Source organism: Stegodyphus dumicola, chromosome X1 (genome assembly GCF_044657685.1).
Source record: "Stegodyphus dumicola isolate Sdum_Otavi_A_Nest chromosome X1, ASM4465768v1".
Lineage (NCBI taxonomy): Eukaryota > Metazoa > Arthropoda > Arachnida > Araneae > Eresidae > Stegodyphus > Stegodyphus dumicola.
In genome coordinates this window covers 215,219,986-215,236,778 of record NC_140780.1, presented here as the reverse complement: position 1 = coordinate 215,236,778, position 16,793 = coordinate 215,219,986, and the positions used below count along the sequence as shown (strand labels likewise).

Below are 16,793 nucleotides of genomic sequence, written 5' to 3'. Positions count from 1 at the left end.
GATAAAAATTTTCTTGAAAGTTCCCATGACTACATCAGAGGCAGAACATTGCTTTTCAACATTGAAAAGAATGAAATTTTTTTAAAGAAGCACTATGAATTCGAAAAGACGAAATGCGCTTGCAGTGCTTTCAATAGAGAAAAATTTCCTCAGTTGTCATCCAGAGATCAAGGAGAAAATTATTGATCTTTTTGCACAAATTAAAACAAGAATGGATTTCATTTTTAAATGAACAGATAAAAATTGAGCTGAAACAATTTAGGTTAAAGTAATTAAGAATGTTTAATTTTGTTCTTGTAAGATTTCATGAAGTTTCAAAATATATATATTTTTAATATATGTATGTTTCCTTTCACAGAATTTTGAAACAAGGGTTAGAATTTTTTGGAACAGCACCCTGACTAATTTTAGCTACGGGCCACCACTGGAATTATTGCAGAAAAAGTAATCACTTACAGAATGACAACCTGGAGTGATGAACTTACCTCTCACATTAGAAGATCCCTGCTCTCAATTCAGAGACAGCAGCTACTTCAAATATGCAGGGTCAAATGTCAACACCTGGGGTCGTAGTTATCACCACATAGATTATTGAGGAGCAAAACATCTGCAATAATTTTCATTCAGCTGCTTTTAATCTCTCCTATGGAAACAGCATAAACGACGAACCACTTCAAAGCAACAATAACCTTTTTATAGATGGCTCCAAAACAAAGAATGGCATGGGCAACACCTTCTGTAGATTAAAAAATGGAACTGTAGTATTTGAGTGGAGGAGAAAATTAGTATTGAACAACTCGGTATACCAAGCAGAGCTTCTAGCAACATCATCCTTCTTTTTTGAATGCCCTATTAACATCTTTTGTCCATGTATAAAATAATTTCTGGATAACACTGGATGAAAGCATGACATCTAGGTTAATGCATGGCTGTAAGGTCAAAGCTGAAGTCCAAGAAACTTTCTTTTTAAAGCATGCACAGAATATTACAGTTGATAATACTTGTTTCTAGAGGTTAGGTGAACAATTAACGAAGTATCTTAAAACTTCCGATCCAGGATGGCTGACAATTTCACATTGTTCGTGATAACAATTTGTGATGATTCCATTAACAGGCACATGGTTTGAATTCTACATTCATCTGAATGTTAATTCAGAATGGCAGTAACAGAAAACGGATTTCTAAGGACATAAGATTTGTGATTAGAAGTGCCAAGAAAGAAAAAGTGTGGTATGATGTTCTGAATTTATATGATTTTAAACTGTTTAAACTTACTACATTTTTCAATCACTATTAATTAAGTCATACACAATTTTTCCTCTTTGGTTAATTGGATCAGCTATCCCATGTATTTAATCTAGAGTAAAGGTGGATGTAATGAGTTAATTTGGTTCTGAACAAATTTCTTTTACTTCCCCTCCCCTCATTAGTATTAATTGTAGTTTATTGGCACCAGATATTCCAAAAAATCCAGGTAATTTAAACTGTGTTCAGCCATTGATTATAACAGAGACATTAATTAATAATGATAATTTTTTCAACTTTACACGAAATAGCATATTGCAGCAAAATTTATGATACATAACATTATTTGAAGGCATAATCCATGTAAGAATTCACATCAGTTAAAGGCATTGACATAAGCTTAACACAAAGAGAAAAGTACTTATGCTAATATTTTATTAGCAGCAAAATCATTTTAATATATTTACATGGTTTCATCACAGTTACATAAATGCATATGGTTAAAATATTACTAGAGACAACAATTTCATGCAAACATCTATATACAAAAATAGATACATAAAAATAGACAGGAAGACCATTCAGTTTAAAATCTGTCTTGAATACATAAATTCAAATACAGAAAATATACTTTTAAATCTAACTTAAATTTCAAATACATATCTCCAATTCTTATACTTGAAAAAGCATATGCCGTACAAAGCAAAGTATCCAAAGAGGTTCAGGTGGGTATAAGTTTGCATTAAAGAGAAATAATTAGTGAGGAAAGAGTACTATTATTCAAAACATTTATTTCAAACAAAAATATTATCTTTTTGACACTTAAAAAGGTGCAAGTATACAGGAAACCAGAAAAATATCACACACATCCCAGAATATTGCATCACACAATATTTGAAGCAGTGCGATACAAAATTCACAGATCTTGTTTACTCCACAAATTCTAATTAAGAGTCAATGAAAGATGTGGCAGTTTAAGTAAATGGACAGCAAATTCTAGTTTTCAATTTATAATCTTATTAGTTAAATCCTGACAGCCTGGATCATTTGTACTATTAATAATGTCTTAAAACAAACATCTTATATATGAAAGGTAATGATCATCCTTTGAGGAAATATCTCATGAGAATGTTTTGGAATTATCAATAGTGCAACCTTATAGTAGGATGGATCTCAACAGATTTTGCTTTCAGGTTAACAAAGACACAGAAAAAGCTTAGAGTTTTTATTGCTTTCTATATGAACACAACATTATAATAGTTTAGAAATTCATAAAAATGCAAATCTACAGTATTTATTTTTAACAAATAATGTCTGAAACATATTGGATACAAGTTCAGAACACTCAATCCAGAAAACAGCAAATCATCTTCATTTAGAAATAAGCAGAGTAAAACACAACACTTATATGACATCCTTAGCTAAAAAGAGTTTAAAATAAAATCTGCCCTATAAATTATGTTTCCTACCAAACCAATCTGCAGAAGTTTCAGTATAACCATGTTACTTCCTCTGGGTACTGCATTTTCAATGTAGATTAAGTAAACACTGTATTTACTTGCCTATTCCCTCTTTTTTCACTAATTCTATCGGAAAAAAAAAATTAAGCGGAAAATGCAAATAATTTAATTTCTACAAACCGCGGTTATAAAAACATAACAAATGAAAAGTATTCACGAATAAACTACTGGTAACTATGACAAAGTTATTTATTTGAAAGAAACCTACATTGTAACAAGAATGCATAGTAATATTAACAACATCAAATAAGGTATCTTCATATTTATTTGCTTGTTCTTATTGCTCAGTGCTACTCCCTTTTTTTTTACTAATTTTATCATATGAAAATCAAAAGCGAAAAATGCAAAATAATTTAATTTCTGCAGAACATGGCTACAATATGAATATTATTCAAAGTTAAACTACTGTTAGCTATCATAAACCTATATTGTAACAAGAATGCATAGTAATATTAACATTACAATATCTAACAAGATATTCTCATATCTAGTTTCCCGTATATTGAAGCTTGTCCAGTCTTAATGTTGTTCACAGTTACTTCCTTAGCTTTCCAAGTCTTTTAGTATTATTAATACTGTAGGAAATGCTGTCCCATCTGCTACAGTTTGCAGTCAGTCTTCCAACATGCAATGACCTTCAGAAACATCAACAGCATTTAAATACCCATTTTCTTGAAGCTCTTCAAGGCCCATACATTCAAAATCCATGAGCAAATAAATAAGTAAGATGAAAACGATCACTGTATGGATGAATCTATTTAAAAATGTGAGTTCACTTTCTGAAGGCTTTGGAGAAGGGGAAAATTATACAAATATGTAAAAAATTTTCATGCAAGCGAACACAGTATATATTATTTTAAGGCTACATATAATGAGGCCACATGTTTTCCTTAATATTGATACAAGAAATTTATTTCCAGGCACAAAGTTTCTCAAATGATGATGCTGAATTTTTTTTAAAAGTTTAATTCTCTCAGTGGGAATGCTCCATAAATATAATATTCATTTTTATATGCCTCATATAGTAAAAATTCTAATTACTGAAATGTTTATTATGCCTGCAGCAACTCAGTACACAATGATAAGTATGCATGCTCACTACATGAATCTGAAGCCCTTACTACAAACATCATCAGATGGCAATCACAAGTGACAGATACATCAAACTAGAAAAAAAGTACTCGCACTTTAGTCAAGCACCTTGCCAACTGCTTACTTGCACATGTGGTCGGTACTCGTGAGATGTTTTTACAGAATACTCTAAGTCGGAAGCAAATTTTTTTAATGGTGTGCTGTAGTGTCTTAGCATTCTATAGAATATTATATATTTAATCTGGAATCATTGTTATCATTAGTATTGCTTACAACTTAAACTTGACAAACTGCTGGACACTTTTAATTTAATGAATTAAATACAAAAATTTCTCACTTTTATATGCAAAGTTCAACCCACAGTAGAAACAGATTTCACAAAATCATCTGTCTTAAGAATCTTTATAGCCAAAAGTACATGTCTAACATCAATATTTGTGGGAAAAAAAGCCAGCAGTTACTTTGCTTGAACAGCCTACAAACAGTAAAAAGTGTGTTTCACTTGCAACAAATAATATAGGCATATGTTACAAAAGAAAAGAGCAAACAAAAATGAAAATTTCACAATTCACTTGCTTGCATATTTTCCATTCTTAGGTTTGAATGACACCGATTTGGATAATCACCATTGTACTGTACTGCAAATAATTTTAAAATTTGTCAGTCCAAAGAACTCAAATTTTTATCTACTGAATTTTTTACTTTTATGGAATTTTTTAAATTTAAGCTATTAGTTTTTAACTTTTTCTTAAAAGAATATTTAAATCACATTTTAATTACAGAAAATTTTGCTTCAAACGAAATCTAATACTTTTTGAAAACATAGATTTTTCAGTTTTAAATACTGTGTTTAGAACATACTAAAACTGGCTATTGTTCTACAGTAATATAATTTACATATCCATTAAAATTTTTTGAAAACATAATACAAATTTTAATGAACAATATCAGTTGATAAATATAATTATAAATTTTGAATACATACACAAAAGAACTATCTTACATGATCTTTAAAACTTATGCACTTCAAACACATATATTTCCACTTGTGTTTTTAAAATGTTCCTTCTTATAAATACATTCACTGGGTTTGATTATATATAAAAAGTAAGAGATGAAACTAAAAATGATTACGATAATGACTCTTCCATATCGACACTTACATTAAAAGTGAATAGAATGAAAAATTCACACAAAGGAATTCATTATTACTTTGGCTGCTCTGTGGATTGAAAGAGAAATGAGCAGTTGCCTTTTAATTATGATTTAGTTCTTTAAGAAAATGGTTTATATTTGGAAATTTGTCATTTAATTAAAACTCACTGATGCCAAGGTTTTAAAAAGGCATATCTAATTTATTTATTTATTTGTTTTACAAGTTTACAGTATAATCTCCTGATAAATATGATGAAACTAGAGCAATATTTTATCTTCTTTACTTTAGTTACTACTTTGAGATGTAGTATATTTTCGTGTATAAGCTGATCCACGTAAAAATCGAAAGAAATTTTGTTCCAAAATTAAACATTTGGATATAAATTCAATTTAAAATTACACTATAAATTGAGTTAAATACAGGATGGCATACAAAAAAATGTCATACATTTGTTTTGTTCCTTGCACATTTATTTAATGTCAAAGTATTACAAAATAAATACAGAGTTAAATGTTTGAGCACAAAACATGAATTTAATGCAGAATGTATTAAATGTGCTCACCATTTTGTTTAACAATGTCTTGCAAGAGAACCTTTAAAATTGTCACAAACCTCCGGCACATGTCTTCATAAAAGTGTATGATAAAAACTCTAAGTTATGCTGCATTTGCAGGCTTCTTGCAAATAACTTATTTGTCAAAAACCTCCATTAAAAAAAAAATCACATGGATTAATATCCAGACTATACAGAAGTCACTGTCTCGCATCTTTGTGATGTTCAGGAAACTGATGCGACACACACACACACACATCAAACATCTCTTACAGGGAAACAAGAACAATATGTGCAGTCTGCGGGCAGGCTCCATCTTACATGAACATCTGCGTATGTAAAGAGAGACCTATTTTCAAAAGTCCCCAAATAAAACTGTTCCCAACATATCCTTACACTGATCTTTGTTTATAGATAAAAAGTCCAGTGATTTCATGGGATGAAACTCTTCACCACAGACTAACCTTTTTCCATAATTCTCAATTTCATACAGTCTGTGAATATGGACACATGCCCTAAACTGAGCATTTCCATTTTCTTTATTTACCAAACCATTTAAATGAAAAGTCCTTGCTGATGAAGCATGTGTAGATTTTCTTCTACTATTTTCTGATGTGTGGTTGGTTAGCTGATGGGTACCATCGATTTTTTCTAACACAAAGACAGTGGCTTTCAATTGCTGACACAATTTGTAAATACTCTGTTTGCAAGAAGCCAACCTTATACCAAAGTGTACATACATGACTTAGTCTCGGTGTTGATATGAAATTCTTCATTCCTGCAAACAACATTACAACTTTCATCTTCAGTTTGATAATCAAATGACTGTTATCTGTCACTTTGTAAACTGCTGTTTCATGGTAAGTTATAGTCCTGCATGTACTTCTGAAGGCTTCTACCAGATTTTCCATGAACAAAAGCAACCAAATACACATTCTTAACATTTAATATATAATATTAAAAATTTATGGGGTGACTGAATGGTACAACATTTTATGCACCACCCACTATACTTCCAAATATCCCAAAAGGGGTCATTTAACTTATCAAAAGAGCTGAGGGTGAGTGTCAAATTGCCAATGAGCTCTAATTGAAACTTAAAAATGACAGCATTGCAAAACAGAACAGCACTTTTGGTTCCAATAGTGTTTCAATTCTCATAAATTCTGGGCACATATAATTTGGCAATTTGTCAAGAGCATGGTAAATTTTACTTTGGTTTTCAGTTGTGGTAACCATTCTCAAGCAACCCCAAGATTTTTTTTTCTCTTCAGTAGCACTCATGTATAGAATTAAATACAGTTTTTCATGTTCGCAAAGCAGAAAGATGCTCGAACAAAAAGCACTGCATTTCCAGCTGGTTTGAGAGTAAAAGTTATTGCTTTTCGCAAGCAATGCTATGGACGGAGCTGATATTATCTGCAAGGCAGATGACAATTATGTTGATGATGAAATGGAAGACAATGACATTTTCTCACCTGGGAGTAGCAATGCTTTACGTAGCCTCACTATCCGGTATTATAGAAGAATTAGATCTAATAAAATCTTTATTTTCATATTAATGCTAAATGATATTTATTTTAATTACAAGAGTTTTCATTTTAACCCTATGAGCGGCCAGGGTTTTCGCTAAGAAAGCACAAATTTCCCAAAATTACTATGAGAACAATTTTTTTTTTTTAAATTTTATTTTAATGTAAAAACTCTCCTTGTATTTCATACCTGGATTTGTTTTCTTTTGATATATTGCCTTAATTTCTTTGACATATTTTAATATGCACATATATATATGTTCTCACAGATATCACAAAAAATATTCTAGGCCGTATAGAGGATTTTTTTTAACTGCCCAAACTGTGCATTGTCTTTAGGGTTTTACAGTTTGACTGCTGGTCATTATATTTATTATTTTCCGAAATTCTACAATCTTCTAGGATTGCCTAATCTGGGTATTCTCCTCATGGGTTCAGAATTAGGTAGATCGTCATCGTGTTCTGTACGATTAGTTTCACAATCTTCTCTCCATGAAATAGCCATTTTGTGCAGGAAATTCCTGTATGCAATATTTTTATGGTTAGAACTGTGTATGCTTTAAATGAATTAAAAAGCACACAGTTGATTAAAAATATCACAACTCATTTAGTGCATTTTTTAAAAATGTAATAATATAGATATTAGTATGTGCGATCTATGCTCTTCATATATTCGTTAAAATTTACGATTGAATAAGGCTTTTGTAATGGGCCGTCTGATCTTTTACTTCTGCTTCTGGATTCAATTAATTGTACATAATGTATAATTGAGATTATACTGATGCTTCTTCTGCCATTACTTCATACTCCTAACAAAATTTGATGGTTTCTATGAAATTCTTGCTGACCTCTTAAGCTGTACTGTTTGGTGGTGGTGGTGTATTTAACTATGGCAAAGAACACAAGGGCTATCTGCCTAAAGTGAGGGATGCCTTTGTGGAGGACTTTCTAAGGGAAATTGACTCGTATACACGTTACACATGGGGAAAACCACGAAAACGCCCATGCAGCCAGCCCGTTCGCGGGATTCGAACCTTGGACCGAACTACCAGTGTTCAGCGACTTTACCGTTCGGCCGCTGGTGGGCCCACTGTACTGTTTGGAGTGATTAAGGAAGACCTCTGCTTTTGGAAAGGTTCTGCACACTCACACTTATTTCTCAGGAGAATTTTAGCCATATAAACACTGTTATAGCAATTAACTTGATAAACCTGATGCCATATGTTCTTATATAGTTCAATTGAGGGGTTTTATTTAATTTTAACTAACAGTTAATTTTATTTTGGAAGAAACCTTTGCTATAAACTCTCTTGTTCAACTCATGCTTTCTTGCTGGAATGAGATTTTAGTTTTGTGTTTTATGCAAAATAATGGTTGAAAGCTATTATTTAACCTAGTGTCTGAGTTATTTCAGGCAGAGCAAGTTAAGAGCCTATTGAAAGCATGTTCTGCCTTTCAGCCACAGTTTCTCTGCTAGTGAAGCTTGCTATTTTAAGGCCACAAATATTACTTCCCGGTTAGTCTATGTCGGTGGTAGCCAAGAGCCAACTATGCATTAAATAATCTCTGAGCAGCTTCAATTCAGTTATTCAACTTAGCATTACTTTTAATTTTGCATTTTATATTTTGAGTTTCCTATTTTCGCTAAAAGTGTTGGCAAAGCCCTACAAGCACCAGGAGTGCCATCAATTTATTTTTGAAGTATCGATAAAAAGCTGATCAACAGGCTATCAATTGGTAAAGTGTTAAAACATCACTAAAAACTGTTCTAGTAGCCACTAAGCAGGGGGAAAAATTATCCCCCAGTTATAATATTGCTTTTGATGAGGTTGTCAAACTTCATAAAATCTCAGACACTAAATAATCACTTATTCAAAACACTGTGAGAACATGGGAAGTTTACATACATCTCTCCTTTTACATAATGAAGTCAGATGGTTATCTCGAGAAAAGATACTACCCTGTATTTTTTAAGCTAAGAGATAAGCTGAAAACAATTTTGGTGAAAAAAATTGCTGTTTAAGCGGCATTTTACAAAAATCAATGAACTTAATTTAGCCTTTCAGGGCAAATAAATAAATGTACTTATCGCTGAAAAAAATTCTTGCTTTTAAAAAAACATACAAATTTGGAGAATCTGTATGCACTCCAATGATTTTGATTGCTTCCTATAATAACAGGCTTTCCAGAAGATGATTGCCTTTTGGTTTATTTAATTACAGCAAAGCACTCCAGCACTATCTGCCTAAAGGAAGGAATGCCTTTGTCAAACACTATATATGGAAAACCGGCTCGTATACATGTTACGCATGGCGAAAATCACAAAAACACCGATGCCGCAAGCTTGTTCAACGGGATTTGAACAGCTGACCAGATGACCCGTTCTCAGTTACTTTACCACTTGGCTCCTACCAGGCCTTTAGAAGAGGAAGGGGTTCAAATAGGAGAGACATTTATATTGAAGAAATTATTCAGAACCTGAAAGGTTTGAGTGAAGTTCTTAATTTTTCAAATGACACAGCAGATTAAGTACTAAAATGAATTAAAACCTCATTTATTGTCAATTTACGAGCTTCAACCATGTCAGCAGAATATGAAACTTTTATAGAAATGACATCTGATTCATTGTTGCAAGACAAATTTAAATTAATACCAATAATGGAATTCAGGTGCAGTTTAAAAGATGAATATCTTCAATTGTCACAAAAGTCTGTGTTGGCACTTTTACCATTTGCAACTGCATGTATGTATGGAATGGGGTTCTCAGCTTATGTGTGACAAAAAATAAATACTAAACTGAAATATCTTTATGCCAAAACTGATATGAGAAATCAACTTTCATCCATGAAGTCTAATGTTAAGTATATGTGCAATAGTAAAAAGCAGTAACATTCCTCTGATTAAAATATTAATTTTAAAGTCGTGTTTGAATAAGTTATTTAAAGAACTTTTGTACTAATTTTGAAATTACTTTTTGAAGGAAATATTATTTTAGATAACTGCCATTTTTCTTGCAAATGATCCATTTGCAAAATGCTGGATTAAAACCATACTATTGAAGCAAATCAGAAGTTCCACAATACAGGTGGACATTAAAAAGATTTAAAATGCTGCTCCAGATAATCATGTGCATGCATCTGGCCTAGGCTGCTGTTGAGATACTGGGCTACCCAGCTGGTACAATGGTTGATGAAGCCAACCGCTGCACCAAGGGGCCCGGGTTTGAAGCCCGGAGAACTCATGGATGTTTGTAAGAATATACTGCCTGTGAGGCAAAAGTACTCTGAAGAAGCTGGAGGTAGGAAAAGAGGGACAGTTCTTTCTCAAAACTGGGATGTAAGCTTAAAAGTTATTAAGGCCTGATGATACCTGATGCATTGATATGGGAATACTCAGGTGCTAGCCTTGTTTCAATTTGTACCTGTTCAGACATTCACCAAACAATTCTAGGCACACACATTATGTTTTGCACAGGTTATATGTATCATTTTGAATAGTATATTAATTTTATTATGATTAATGGTGCACACTTGGCATCTCTGGGACTTCTAATATATTTAAAATTTTATATTTGAAGCCTATCAGGAAGAGTCTTTATACTAAATATTTCCCTATGCATCTCTCATTCTTTTACTTAAACTAATTCCCTATTTCTAATTTGCAACAGTTTTTATAACATTACCTGTTGACATCTTAAATTTATGCACCCTCTAAGATATATGAAAAATTGATGGCATTGGCAATATTTAGACTATATCAAAGCTAGCTTGCATACTCTCCAGATTATTGTTTTTACAGCTACCATTAAACAAATATTTTGGGGAAAATTTATTAAACTTATATTCATAACTGTGATTAATTCTCTGCTGTTTATATTGTTACAAATTTTGTACATATGTAAATAATTTCAGTGAAATTACATGTGAAATTGTAATATTTTTTGTGCAATGTAGAACAAAACGCTTGAAAGAAACAAAGTTCAGCTGGAAAAATAAGAATACGGGGTCAAGTATAACATTGAGGTAAAAGGCAATCTCTAAACTGGCAAAATATTGTCACACTGGTGATGGTTTTGGTGACTAATTTTTGTTGTCAAATTTAGTGAGAAATTGCCCAGAGCTATCAAACTTGGCAACCATTTGATACAGTCCATGTATTATTGTAACTGGTATTACAGTTGAGTAACTAATTAATACATATATATAACAGTATGCGGCCCTTGTGTCTACCTATAAATGCCTTCCAATAATTTCAAGAAATGGTGCTAAAGATTTCTTGGTGGCTGCAGGAGAACTATTTGACCAGAGAAAGCATCAGTTCTCAGTTCAGAGTCAACTTTGGAATATTGAGATTATCTCATGTGATTTCCTTAGATGCGCTTTGCACTGCACTATGTTTAACATTCTTAGTAATTTGAAGTGTAACTACTGATTGTGCTCTGTGATACTGAGGAGAGGTGTACAAGTATTGTGGAAATTTCAAGAACTTTTAAGTGTTTCTTTAGGTAAAACAAATTTTATCAAGCTATCATCAGTTCTGTCTGCATTCAATCCATTATGAACACTGAATACATGCAGCAATATCAAGCAAGACTGCATAACTGGTATTTTGGCACTTTTCAGTTAAAAGGTCTTCATTTGAAAAGTGTGCAAATGTATCAATGAATGCATTATGATAGATTTAGATTTGGCTATTGTCAAATGATGATGAGTCTTCCATTAAATTCTTTAACAAAACAAAACAAAACAAAACAAAAAAAAAGGGGGGGGGCAATTATCCATAGAGAAAGACTCTTAATAGCCTTAAGATGAAGTTTCATTTCAGTGCTAATGCAGCACCGAAATGTTGCAGCCACTATCATTCTAAAAGAAAGGATGGCAAATAATTCAAAACTGATGCACTGGAATTACTCTCTAATATTTTTTAATAGCATTGTGTGTTGAGTGCATCATCTGGGTTACTACTACATTTCACAGTGATGTTTATACTTGGGAATGATTTCTGCCTCATTAATTAGAACTTGAAGTACCAGAACTCTTATTATGCCTAGAATTAAAAACAATATTTTATTTTTAAATCAGACTACCCACTTCCAAATAAATGCATAATTTTTCTGTGTAGCAAAAAATGAATTTCAAAACTGCCACAATGACCCTGAATATTTCGCAGAGAACTAAAAGACATTACAGATTTATATATATATATATATATATATACACACAAACAGTGCAGACAAATCTGAAAATAGAAAGGTAATTTTTATACACTTTTTATGGCTATTTTATCATGAACAATTATGTTCAATATAAATTTTTATGTAAAAAAAGTGGAAAAGGAGTTAATTACTTTTATGTGCTATTTTTAATATGTTATTATTTCTGAATTCTTTTTTCAGTTTGAATCAAACTTCTTATTTATGACCTGAGATCCGCAAAACTTTTAAATTGTGTAATACCAGGCACACAGCTATGCAGATTTTTGGCCTTCAACCATAATAATAAAGTACTGAAAAGCTTCAAAAAGTGATAATGATGCTTTATTTTTTGTTTTTTTTGTTTGTTAAAATGCAACTATTAGCTAATGCAGTTTACAGAATTGAAAATGCAACTTACCACATTTTGGAAATAAAATTTCTTGCATATATAACCAAAATGCATGATTCAGTAAAAATGATATACTGCATTTTGATAAAATTCTTTTAAAAAAGATATATTAAAGTTAACATTATGGCCCACACTTCCACATAATTGTATACACATACAAAGCAATTCTATGCAAATGTAAGTAACATATTTATTCACATAGTCCCCTAGTTCTTATATCATGTGATTTAGAAACTTCTGATTTATGTTAACAATGCAAAAATGTATCCAGAAATAGGAAATCATTTTGCAAAAGCACAAAGAATATTATTATAACAAGTAAGTGCTTCAAAATACATAATACAGGGTGAGCACAAAAACAGTCCCTGATTTCAAGGTGTCATAAAATTAACAGTTACCTGGATACGTTGATAAATGTAATATCCACAACTCAGTTAACTCAAATATTTTTCATTTCTTTTCTTTACAGAATCGCTATGCATAACTTTGACCGCTAGAGGGCAGTGACATCAAAAATGGCATTCACCCCGCAGCAATGAAGCTGGTGTGTGTTACAATTTGCAAAAACAAGCAGTGTTGTGAGAGTGCAGTGCGAGTTCAAAACGAAACTTTGATGTTGATCCACCTACATACAAATCTATTTTGAAGTGGCATAAAACATTTAGTAAGACAGGGTGCATTTGTGATAAAAGAAAAGGACATTTTGGCCGACCTTCCGTCTGGGAGGAAATTGTTACCCCCAACTCTGAATGATCTTCAGGAAAGCATCAGTGCTGCTGTCAACTCCACCACACTGGATATGCTTCACAACATGTGGTTGGAACTGAATTAATGCATTGATGTTTCCCGCATAACAGGTGGCACACACATTAAGTGTTTGTGATTCAAATCAATGCCACCAAAAAGTTTATGCATTTATGTAACTATGTTAAAAATTTGGGCAAGATAGTCTTTTTGGTATTAAAGTTATCCCCTTTCGAAACCGGGGACTGTTTTTGTGCTCACCCTGTATAATAATATTAGTGTATCTTTTAAAGCACATTGTTTATCATTTAAGCCTTTTTTTTTAAGCAGTATAAAACACGTATTTTCCACTCCTGGTTTTCAAGTGATAGTAGGGAAAACGTGATTAAATACTGTACTTTAAAAAGCTTCACAAAGTGCATAAAGACTAAAGTACTGGTTATTGACTCGTGTATATTTTTTAATGACGCTAAGCTTTTTAAATCATACAAAGAAAAATTTCTGCCGAAAAGCTGCTATAGATGAATAATAATAATGATAAGCTTTATCGATATACATGCAACACTTTTCTTACAGAGACACTGAAGTGGAAAGAATGTTAAGAACCCAAATTTAAAGGTTTAAGAGCTTCTTTATCTACAACGTTTAGGTACATGAAATGGCTAATGAAAAATATGGCATGGAAAGAACTCTGGTTTATGCACTTCTGATACGTAACATATACTGAAGAGAGTGATGCAATAATGGCAGCTCTTGGCTTCAGTGACACAGAACAGTGAAAAACATTAAGACAAAACCAACTAAGGACTCAGTCAGCAAAAGATTATTATTTATGATGTAAACAATCGGAATTATAGAAGAATTGCAGGATACAAGAATGTGCATAGTATTATCTTCTCTTTCAGTTCAGGAACTGCTGTTGACACAAACAATTCACAATGTTTATATGAGGATTCAGGTCTGCGAAATAAGCCCTTTATTTTCTCTACTTTCTCTATTTATCCTGGCATCAACATCTCACATAGAACAGAACAATACAGGAATTGAAGAATCATTGCAAAAATAAATGTGCAACTAAATGTCATGAATACATTTATGCATTAAAACATATTAAATAGGTAATAAAATAAATTAAAAATATGTAAACATGATTATGGAAATATATACAGCTAATCATAAACAGTAATATATAATTAGGTTTTTCACAAAGTTTGCTTGTTAATTATAAATAAATAATCAACTTCGTTTTCTACTGAACAGCCATGAAAAAACATAAACTGCAATTCTAAAAAAAAATTAATGTCAGCAATTTTGATGTAATTTTACACATTTTCCAGATTTTAAACAAATAATTTTGGAGTGCATTAGAAAAACTTCAAAGCATAAAAATACATCTTGCCTCATGCATATCTTTATAATAAGGCTACATTATTTGCAAATTATATGAATGATACTATATTGCTTATATGCATAGTATTAAACTCTCTTGACTGTTTGCATATTATTTTGTTGAAGCTATTCAAAAGTATCACTGAAATAGTTATGCATACCACAAAATTAATTAATGCAAATGAAGTCCCAGCCCAAAATGTCATGTACTGGAAAACAAATTTTAGCAGAGACCGTTTTAGACAAGGAAAGAAAATACTGATTCACTGTCTCTTCTATAGCAGATAATAAAACATCCAAAATAACATTCTGAACTCAAATTATAAGCTTTTAAATAGCACTCTTTTTTTAAAAAAATCATATTTAATATCTATGCATATTTAAACCAAATTCACTTCCTTTATATGTAATTATTAAATGCATCAACATAGGCAATGTATGACAAAATCAAATAGTTAAAATATTCAATGCACTTATTTTATTAAATGTTTCAATTGACATCTAAGCTTCCAAGCTACTGATACAGTATCATTAATTTCCTTATAAATGATTTAATAAAGCTGAAATCAATACCAACTATGCATTAAAAATTACAATTTATTATTAACAATTTAGGGCACAAGAACTTTAAATTTCAAGGATCACTCTGTACAAATTAAAACACATGCAATGCACAAAATATGAATAAATTTAAAATCAATTATACATACAAAATTAAATTAAAAATATGACATTTTTGCATTAAAAATAATGCTGACTTTGGCAATACTGGTTTTTTAAATGATACATAAAGGAGGCTATTCTGTTATAGTTAATTTTAACAAGATCAAGGAATTCCTCAAAATTATATTTTTAATATCTGAATGCTGCATTTCCAGCAATTTCAGTTTTGACTCAAACATTTCTGAAAATTATTTAACAAAATTATTTTATCAGTTTCCGAGCAAAGATAAAAATAGTTAAGTTTTAATAACTCCTACAAAAATTATTCTTCAATTATTAGACAAACAAAAATGAAAATAATCGCTCATCATCATAATAAATGCAACTAACCCATAACTTAAACCCATATAAGACCACATTTGAAATATCAAGCTCTTCAAGCTTGTCATGATGTTCAGTATCTAAACTAATCATTCTAAATGATGTATCAAATCAACTAATATACCAAGATTTTCTTTTCCAAAGTAAACAATCAAATATTCTGCTTCATTACAGCAAGGTCCTACTTATTTAACACTTCAGGAAAACTGAAGCATGATTTCTCATTGGTGAAACATTTTCAGAATGAAACTTGACATTGTGGACATATATCTTTCCCAAACTTCCAATAAATGAGAATCACTACAATATAAGATATAAACCATATTAAATTTCAGTTCAAAATATAATCCACTTGCACACTGATAGCAGCAGCAAGTGGTTATAAAAATGCATAATAAAATAAAAATTACATTTAAAAATCCCCCTATATACAATTTGAAATAAATCACGTAAAAAAAAAAAAAAAAAAAAAAAAAACAGAAGCATAGTGCCAAACTGCACGAAATAGGGGGCCACATATATAAAAAAAATTACAAAAGTCCTAACTAAAGCTGTGACGTTACAGCTTTAAAACTAACTGGTGGCAGTGGTGGCATTAGCAGTTTTTAAATTTGCCATCAAATGAAATATTTTGTGCTTAATCTATAGATATCATACAGAATTTGGGCATCAGTTCCAGGTCTTGAAGTACAGTGTCAGTGTCTGAAGATCATCAGCATTTTAAGGTTGATAGACCATGCTGTGTCCATAAACACTTCCATGCAGAGAAGTGCAAAAATTTCATCTATTAAGAAGCAGACTGTCAGTGTCTGAAGATCAGCAGCACCTTAAAGTTTAGTCTGACTATCTGAATCTGCAAACATTTTAAAACAGAACTGTAATGTTTTGTTGAGACCATCAGTGTTCAAAGATCAA

The 16,793-nt window shown here is 31.4% G+C and overlaps 1 protein-coding gene across 4 annotated transcripts in view; it reads right to left on the bottom strand.

The window, feature by feature from the left end:
* Positions 1–1,658: 1,658 nt before the first annotated feature.
* The window catches only part of Fibp (acidic fibroblast growth factor intracellular-binding protein), an 83,962-nt gene continuing 68,827 nt past the window's right edge, over positions 1,659–16,793 (bottom strand). For 3 of the 4 annotated variants that reach the window (XM_085808442.1, XM_035358166.2, XM_085808443.1), the window contains exon 9: positions 1,659–16,178. In XM_085808442.1, coding sequence (XP_085664568.1) covers positions 16,100–16,178 — 79 coding nt within the window. In that variant the 3' untranslated portion in view covers positions 1,659–16,099. The remainder of the gene's footprint in view (positions 16,179–16,793) is intronic. The other variant, XM_035358168.2, reaches the window with a different exon arrangement.